At 30.3% G+C, this 10,133-nt stretch overlaps 1 protein-coding gene across 1 annotated transcript; it reads right to left on the minus strand.

Moving 5' to 3' along the window:
• Positions 1-345: 345 nt before the first annotated feature.
• On the minus strand, positions 346-1,029 carry LOC129308884 (ethylene-responsive transcription factor ERF098-like). The gene has a single exon (XM_054950260.1). It carries the CDS (start codon positions 1,027-1,029, stop codon positions 577-579), a length of 453 nt encoding a protein of 150 aa, XP_054806235.1. The 3' UTR covers positions 346-576.
• Positions 1,030-10,133: the final 9,104 nt, after the last annotated feature.

Below are 10,133 nucleotides of genomic sequence, written 5' to 3' on the forward strand. Positions count from 1 at the left end.
TCCCATTTTTTCTAAATAATCCCTCATATTTCGCTAGACAAATTTGTTTCATTAATTTCATAGATAATTTAATCCAATTTTTTAATTTCAAACATAATTATTATACTTAACTATGTTTTTTAAACTATAAATATTTTCTCCTACATTTGAAAATGAAGGGAGTATTTTATTTACACAAATAAAAAATTTAATAGAAGGAGCTAATAATTACATAAGAAATGCCAACGCAATACGAAGAAGAGCAAGTAAATAAATAATATAATCCATATACACGAAATCTTGGGCCGAAAATGAATAAATTTTCCCTAATTAAGGCACATACGAAGAAGATCTTATAAACAGAGTACAATGGGAAGCTGTAGATTTCATTTTCAGATTCTGTTCATTCACAGTAAACTTAACAGACACTAACGATGCACCCATACAAGTTTTTTCTCCTTTTTCATATAAATCTGATCTTCATATAAGACAGATCCAATTATCTGGACTGTTCGTGACCAAAAAAGGAACTAAAGAGAGGGGGGAGAGAGAGAGAGAGATTTGATGCGGTTTATATTATAGCTCAACCCAACAGAATCAATCTCCAATACTTTTCTTCTTTTCCTCTTCTGGTTCAAGAAGGTCTTCCAAAACCTGATTATCCAAACACTCAAACTCGAAAACTTGCCTCCGTGACGAACCAGACGATGAACTTCCACTTCCATGGCCTTGAAAAGAAGCTGACGATGACGAAGAAGCCGAAGAAGAAGAAGAAGCTAAATAGGGAGGATATGGTGGGGATCCTCGTACATGAGCGTAGTATTCGTTGGGGAAATTAAGGATTGCGAGATGACCCCTCATGTTAAAGGCAGCTTTGTCATATGCTCTTGCAGCTTCTTCCGCCGTATCAAACGTTCCAAGCCACTGTCTTGCCCCTTGCCTCGACGGATCCCTTATTTCCGCCGCATACTTACCCCATGGCCGCCTCCGGACTCCCCGGTACCGGACCTCCTCCTTCCCCTTCTCCGTCTTGTTCTTGTGCCCGTCCATCTTCTTGCCCTAGCTTTTCGCCTTCTTCTTTAGTGTTTAATTTGATCGGCCCAAGTAATGCTTATATAGATAGCCTCTGTATAAGATGTGACATGTATATATTTGAGATGTTAGTGTTATTCGTCTAAGAAATGAGATATAATCATATCATCTACGCATAAGCTAGAGGGGGTCCATGGTTTTAAACAAAGTTTGAGATGAGTTACGATGTCTACCACTTGGAAATAAGGTTACATATATACATAAAATAACTATTAGTAGTGCTTAGTGATCACATTAGATTACTGTTGTATCTAATTAAGAATACTGCTCTAAAAAATATTTTTCATATTTATGTGGATTGAAATTCAAAATTTCATTCTTTTTATATATTATACTTTATAGGGTAAGAGAGTAAATTAACTCCCAATTATTGGTTTAGGAGTGTTTAAAATCCTAAACTCATTTTTTGTTTAATGTTGCCCATTAACTTTTAAAAAGGGGACAATATGGCTTTTGTCGTTAATAAAAGTTAACTTTAGTAGTTAATTAACCTAAAAATGATAGGAACTAGAATGACCTGATAAAAAATTAAAGAAAATGATCAATAAAACTTTATTAGTCCTTTTTTGTAATTTTTTGGATTCTTATATGTAATTTTTTAGGTCCTTTTTTTATCATTTTCTAATCATATTAACAGTGAAACTTAATTTTTGTTAATGATAAGGGCCATATTATATTGCTCTTTTTTTTTTTTTTATGTACATGATAACACACACACACACTATACTTTGCATCTCAAATAAAAAAAAATTATTATACCTATCCCTCTCAATCCAAGAAATGTGCATAAATTGACCAAGACTTGTTATTTCTTCCCAGACGTTGGATCATTTCTTAAATTTGATTCTTCGACTATGTCTATGTTCTTTAACGTAAATTATGAGCAGAACGAAAAGAATAGGAAGGAGACAAATATTTTTATCAATCTCACGCAACATGGCAAAATCTCTTACATGTATATATTCCATCAGACTCAAGAATCCTTTCATAGGTGTTTCTTACGCTACAAATATATGTGCCACTAGTAACAATGAATTGGTGTTCATTTTGTGAGATTTTTTGGGTGTGTGTGAAGGGTATCTATCTGGGTCAATATATATATATATATATATATATGTATATATATATTGATCTACCTTTTTATATATATGCTGGCATATTTTGATTGCGCTGCCAATTTAAAATTTGAAATATTGCAAAAATTCTCTCCTTAAAAAGTTTTGTTCAGTCATGTTAAAAATAAAATAAAATAGTCGTTGAAGTATCAGAACCGACAATCGAGTGCGAGAACTTTAGATTTGAGTCACAAGTCCAAGTCACCGTACTATTGAAAGGATATGACTTGATAGGGGACATGAATGAGACTTGCCCTCAACTATCTAAAGTATCACAAGAAGGTAGGCATGGCCTTTCTTAATCCTATCGCCAAAGCATCCAAATCTTTCATATTGGTTTTTTTTTTTTGGTAATAAATGTTTCATATTGTTTAATACAATAATAGTCAGTATCTAATCATAATATTTCTAAACTTAATTAACAATTAATCAGCAGTTTTTGCATTGACCCAAAACATTGGTTATTTATAGTCCCTAGGTTGGAGAGTGGAGATCTATTTCTTTGCAAAATGACAATTAAAACCCTGTAAGAACATTAATCCTAATTAAGGACTATAATATCTTGAAATCTAGTTAAGGACTATGGTCCTTAAGTGGGATAAAAAATGTAACTTGTGAGTTGGAATTTATTAATGCCACTTGGAGATTCACTAACCCAACTTGAGAAAATTGCTAACGTATATTGTGAAAACATAAAACCCTACTTGAGAATCAATTGTTCAACAAAAAATATCACTTGTGAATTCATTAACCTAACTTGAAAAAATTGCTAACATATATTGTGAAAATATGAAACTCCACTCAAAAATTAATTATTTAACAAAAAATACCACTTGAAAATTCACTAACTAGACTTGAAAAAATTCCTAACATATATTATAAAAAATAAAACCCCACTTGCGAATCCATTATTTAACAAAAAGTGACTTGTTTAAATTGAGGTTTTTTTGTTAAACAATCGATTTCTAAGTAGGGTTTCATATTTTTATAATTACGTTAGAACTTTTTTCAAGTCGGGTTAGTGAATTCTCAAGTTGTACTTTTTATTAAACAATCGATTCCCAAGTAGAGTTTTATATTTTTACAATATACGTTAACAATTTTTTTAAGTTGGGTTAGTGAATCTCAAGTAGCGTTAGTGAATGCCACCTCACAAACTATATTTTGTTTATCCCAATTAAGAATTATGGTCCTTAATTGGGATTAATGTTCTTAGAGGATCCTTAATTATAATTTTTCCTTATTTTTTTCCATACAATTGTATTAGTAATTTAAAGCCAGAAGACTTGATGTCAAACCAAAAAGACTAGTAGGTATCGATTTTTATCGTCAACCAATTAGACTAATGATTGAACTAATAATGTAATAATTGAAAAACATATTAAATGCAAATAATAAATTTACATATATCTAGTTGTCAATAAAATAACAATCATAAATTAATAGCATTGCAAGTTATAATTTTATAACTTGTCAAATATAAGTTAATTTTGGTTAAACCAAGCATGAGTATGCTTGTATTTACATTTGCATTATAGTTGTCAACATCTTCTTTGAAAAGTAGGAAAATTTCCATCGATTAGTCTAACCTTAATTAGGTTATTAGGAGTTTATTTAAGTTTTTAAACCTAGAGTTTGGAGTAGATAGTGATTTGGGGTTGTGTTAAGAATTTCTAACCAAATTAACCCTGGGAGAAAATGGATGATTTGACAATACTAAAAAAAAATACCTTTTACACCTTTTTGCATCGGTGTAAAAAATGTAAGCGGTGGCATTTTCATAGATAAAAAAAATTGATAGAACACTTTCTACATTGATTATGCATATAACCAATGTCAATAATATTTCTTACGCCAATTAAGCATATAACTAGTGAGAAAGTTTGAAAATTTCATTTTGTTTAAATGTATACAAAGGAAAATGTTTCTACACTAGATCTTTATTTACTAGGTGTAAAAAGTAATTATAATTTTATATATATATATATATATATAATCAAAATAGTTTCTACACCGGATACAAGTATACTTGATGCAGAAAATGTCAAAATAATCTTTTTCAAAAAAAAAGTTTAGTTTCTACACTAGGTGGAATGATACCCTATGTAGAAATTTAAAAAAATTTTAGAGAGAAAAATTAAAAATAGTTTCTACACTAGGCACACATATACCTAGTGTACAAAGTGTTAGAATATTTTTTTCTTGAAAAAGGTTTAGTTTCTACCCTGTGTAGAAAGTGTCTAAAATTATTTTCCCTCAACTCCCTCTTCCCCTCACCCTCACAGCTCCCTCCTCCATAGCTTCCCCTAGCCCCCTCCAAATGGCTACTCAGGATTTTAGGTTATATGTTAGGTTTGAATTTTTTTTTAATCGCCATATTCTAATGCTTTAATTTGGTTTGAAATTGTGGCTAAAATTGGTGATGATTTGAATAAAAAAAAAGTCTAAGATTTGAATTGTTTTCTATTTACTTTTAATTTTATAAATATTGAGAAGTCTAACTTTTAGGAGAGACTCTATCTAAATTTTTTTAGATTTTTATTTTGCATTTACTTGTTAATTTTTCATGAAGTACTCATTGAATTGGTAGTGTTATTTTGTTATCCATAAAATGTGAAAGTAATTAGTGGCTGCTATTTATTTTTAAAATTTATTTTTTTTAATTGTATAAATATTGGGAGGTCTAATTTTTAAGGGAAGCTCTGATAGATTTTTTTTTTAATTGTAGAGCAATAGTTAAATTGACAAACATGCTTGTTATGATTGTCAATATTAAATTATGGGGAGATCCAACTATAGAGGATGCTTTATCAAATTTTGTGGTATTCCTTAGAGTGAATTTTTTTTATACTTTCCTTTTTAGGAAATCATTAAAGTTAAACAAATAAGTGATGTATATATGATAACAAGGTGAAGGAGTTTTTAGAATTTGCTCAAACAAGTTGTCTTAAAAGTACTACACATCATTGTCCTTGTGTAAATTGTCTAAATCTGATGCAAATAAGTGCTCCATGGATAAGGTAGCATCTTATTTGTGATGGGATCTACAAAAGTTACACTCAATAGATATGGCATGGTGAAGTACTAGGAAAGTCAAGTGTGTCCCACAAAGAGAAAGTGAATGAAGTTCATCATGATGTAGATATGAGTGATCAAATAGAGAACATGTTCCTTGACATTACAATAGAGAGACATTTGAAAAACCACATGTGATTGAAAAGTTGTATAGTGATACAAAGAAGCCACTATACCCAAGTTTCCTAAAATGTACATTATTGTTAGCAGTGGTTAGATTGATCCATTTGAAAGGACAAAGTGGATGGAGTGACAAGAGCTTTACCAAGTTTCTTCTTATTGAAGGACTTACTTCTAGAAGGTAATGAACTACTAGATCATAAGGCAAAAAAAATATTATATCCAATGGGTATGGAATACAAGAAGATACATGCTTGTCCTAATAATTACACATTATATAGAAGAAATTTTTAAGAAGAGGACAAGTGTCCTAAATTTGTGGCATACCATGGTATAATAAGAAGAGGTCTCTAGCAAAGGTATTATGGTATCTTTCAGTTATAACAAGGTCCAGTACTCATTTGCTAATGCAAAGGACAGGAAGAACTTAAGGTGACATGCAGTTGAGAGGATATTTGATAATAAGCTCTATCTTCTGGTTGATTCTACATAATGGAAGAAGAATGATCAATTGTTCCTTAGTTTTGGAAATGAATCAAGAAACCTCAAGCTTGGGCTTTCAACTGATAGAATGAATCTGTAACATTCAAAAACTTTAAATCTGGAAAAATTGATTAATTAAGAGATAAATTAGTTAAAAAATATGATTAATTTATTTAATTATATTTTTGGGTTGCTAATTAGATTTTTGGGTCATATTTGGCTCTAAATTGAGTTAGAATGAAAGTCGGATCAAGTCGGGAGGTATTGAGGTGAGCAAAATCCACTTGTTGCTTACTGCATTGTAAGCTACAGCTTGCGTGGTGTGCACTGTGGCACACGACACAGCAAGCAACTTAAAATTTCACAAATTATTCAAAATTGATAGTTTTTGGGGTAGAAAACCTAGAACACAAAGGGAAAAACTTTGGGCACTGCTAGAGTATCAATTTGGGAGGATTTTGAAGACAAATTGAGCCTTCAAACTCTTGAGTAAATTTCCTACCCTTCTCCTCTATCTTTTCATCTCATTTTCCATGGGATTTAGAAGAGGGAGAATTTAGTCTGATTGGATTAAGTCATAAATCTATGTTTTGAAGGTTTCTATTGACTCTAAAGGTTTGATTTAAGTTTATTAATCTTGGATATGTGGTAATATGAAGCTACTTTATTGTTTGGTGAAAGTTAGATCAACCCTTAACTTAATCATGGGGTTTTGAAGTGTGATAAGTTGAGATATTAAGTATTATATTGTAAGAGAGTTAGAGGGAGGCTTAAAAGGATTTTATGAACAAATTCTAATCTTAACAAGTCTCTTTATTGAGAATATGAGTGAGAAGTGGGAGAATTAGGAGGTTATTAGTAACTAATAGTGCTTGTGTGAATTGAAAATTAACATATAGTACTTATTGATGTAGATTATGGTATGGGAAGACTTACCTTGACACAAGAAGAAATTTAGTGCCATAGGTAACCCTTTTAGTAACAAAAAGGTTGAGGTAACTAGATAATTTGCATTATTTATTACCTTGAATAAGTTATTCTCAAGTTGCTTTTATATGATTTGTTGAGTATATATGTATAAATTTTTTCAAGGTTAACTATTTTAGAAGATGAGTGGAGTATTGGTTTGTGAAATTTTATATTTTTGAAGTAAATGGTAAGATTTGTTATATTTATTTGGAAAGTTGTTTATGCATGGTCAAGTGGAGATATGTAGTGAATTGTGACATATTAGAGGGTGGGAGGTCACCTTAGTGGAGTTAGTGAAGATTAAGTCTATATGGCACTGCTAGTACCTCAAGATGCTAGGTGCAAAATTTACTCTTCTTAGTGCCCAAAAATGGGTACAGTGTTGGAAACTTACTCTCCTTAGTACCAGGGTTGGAGATTATGCTCCTTAACATCCATGGGGAAGTGAATATTTTCAGTGAATAATGTCCCAACCATAACATTTTTGTAAAATTAAAATGAATATAATATAATAGTTACATAAATTAAATGAGGGAGCAATTCAATGTAAACCAATTTGTAAGCATGAAATAAAAGTTCTATATAACCTCAAAATCAAGAAACTTTAAATCTATAACAATAAAGTAGCTTTAACATTTGACCATGACATGTCAAAATAATTAAATAAATACATAATTGAAAATAATAATATGTGCTAGCTAAAAACCATTAGAGTGTGAAATCATCAATTAATTAAAACTCATATTCTGGCTATTTAACAAAACAATTCACAAATATGGATAAACAGTCCACAAGGAAAATTTGTTAGATATGGCAACACACCAAAGAGGGGGTGAATTGGGTGTTTAAGAAATTTTCAATTCTTTCAAATCTTTTTCAGTAAAACTATGTGTAATGGAAAGTTAAAGCAAATTCAACTATCAAACTTTTAATGAAAGAAAACCCAAGTAATTTCCACAAGCTCAATAAGTATAAAATTAATTTCTATGTGGAAGCTTAAGTAAAAGAATGTAGATAAATAAAATTTAATTTTACACACTAAAACATAGCATAGACTAATGTTGCTGAAAATATAAAGAGATAAGGGAAGAGAGATTGTAAGCTATGATTTATCCTAGTTTAGCTCCTCCTCTTGAGCCTACATCCAATCTCCAAGCAATTACTTGAGATTTATTCATTATAACACAAGCTTTAGTGGGTGCTTGCCACCTCAGTACCTTCACAAGTTTAATTTAGGCACTTGTGAGCCTTTACAACAACTCACTTTACTAGTAAGCTTCTTATTCTAAGAGAACAACCTCTCCTGATTCTAAAGAAAATATCTCCCTCACCTTTACAAAGGTTTTAAGTATGTGAATCACTCAATTAAAACTCTCTTTAAAAGTAATGATAAGTACAATGGAGCTCTAATGCTCAAATAATGAAGATATTGATGATATTGGCTCAAAAACAATGATTTTTATGTAATAAGTGTAATATGAACATCAATTTCATATCTCAATAATTTTTGAGGTTATTCTCCCTTTAAGATCAATTTTAAGTGTTAAATTTATAGCTCATGAAGTGAAATAAATGTTAGAGATATCAAATGGATTTACAGTGATTATAGCCATTAGTGCAAAATCTTGAGAGTAACCAATGCTAATTCACGCGTGTTTTAGAGGTTTCATATGTATAGGTGCAATATTTTGCGAGTAACCTACTAAATCATGCAAGAAAATGCATGTTGTAGAGCTCAGAAGATAAATCATGCAAGGGAGCAAGGTGTCTTCATGCGTGATTTACACCATGGAAGTTATAAAATGATAAACAAGGCTCTGGAGGTCATTTCTTATGCGGGTACAAGTTGTTTCACGCGTGATTTAGCATTTGTAGGCTATTCAGTATAAAAATAAGCTTCTAGGTGCATTTTCATGTGTGAATGCAAGGTGCTCTCACACAAGATTTAACACTGGTGCTAAATCACGCATGTGTGACTGCTTCTCTCACACGTGATTTTGCAGCTTCACTAAACATAACTTCATAATGTCCTAACTTACTCAATACAACTCCAAATTTGACAAATTATATATTTTTGGAAAGATCTTGAAGTATAGTTTTTAATAAAATAAGCATCACACTCAAATTCAATGTATATTTTGAGATATGATCAAGAGTGGATGAAGGTCAGCACTGAATGAAGTGCAAAATCAATATCTCAACACTCAAATTCTAAACTTCATATCTTTCTCAATAAAACTCTATTTTGAATAAATAAACTATCATTGAAAATCTGTTAGAATCTATTTTCAAATATTTCACATTAAAATGATCTTTGTAATAAGAGATATGATATAAAACATGACCAAAGGTCAAAGTAGATTTTCTGCATAATTTTCTTTTCAACGTTTAGATTTCAAGTGTTCATGAATTTTTCAACTTAACTCTATTTTATGTAAATAGAACACCTTTGAAAACTTTATGGAGTTATTAATCAAAACATTTCAACCTTTGTGAGACATATGTAATTAAAGATGAAAAATATGATTATAAAACAACTATATCTCACTCTTTCTTTTAATATCTAAAATGCATGTTTTAATTTAAGATATATTGAGTCAATACTTTATATCTAAATCAACAAGTTAACATAAAGACTTCTAACCTAATGATATCATACCTATCAAGTCCAAGGCTTTAAAGGTGTATCCAAGTTTGTATGAATATCTTCATTCTTCTTATGCTCTTCTTGAATAATCCTTTTTTTTATCTTTATGTTCCTCAATCATGAGTGTAACATGTAAATGATGACTTCAACTTTTTTCTTCTTCATGCTTACTCTCATCTTTACTTTAGAGAACTTTAAATGATATATTATAAATAAAATGATTAGTCCAAGTATCAATATGCTTATATCCAAGTTATGAAAGATAATACTATGAACACTCTTAGATATAGAACTAATTTAAGATGAGGAAAAATATGATGGTATAAAATAACTTTGATGCACACAAATCATATTTTTAAATCTCATATGATATGGAACAATATAAATAAAAATACTTTAAAGCAGTTGTTCCATAGTCATAGGTAACTACTATATATAAATAAAAACAATTAGTCATAACTATAGTTAACTCATTATATTTGTCATCATCAAAACTTAAGCTAAACATAATATTACAAGCTATTATGTCCAATATAAGTAACCAAATGCAACCTGAGCTACGAAACAAATGTGTACACACAATCTATGAAGGTAAATAATCACATATAGCTTAAAGCCATGAAAACAAACACAGGTGCTAAACCCACGAATAA

This window comes from Prosopis cineraria, unplaced genomic scaffold (genome assembly GCF_029017545.1).
Source record: "Prosopis cineraria cultivar Desert tree isolate PC_DT_omini unplaced genomic scaffold, ASM2901754v1 PC4, whole genome shotgun sequence".
NCBI classification, from domain to species: domain Eukaryota; kingdom Viridiplantae; phylum Streptophyta; class Magnoliopsida; order Fabales; family Fabaceae; genus Prosopis; species Prosopis cineraria.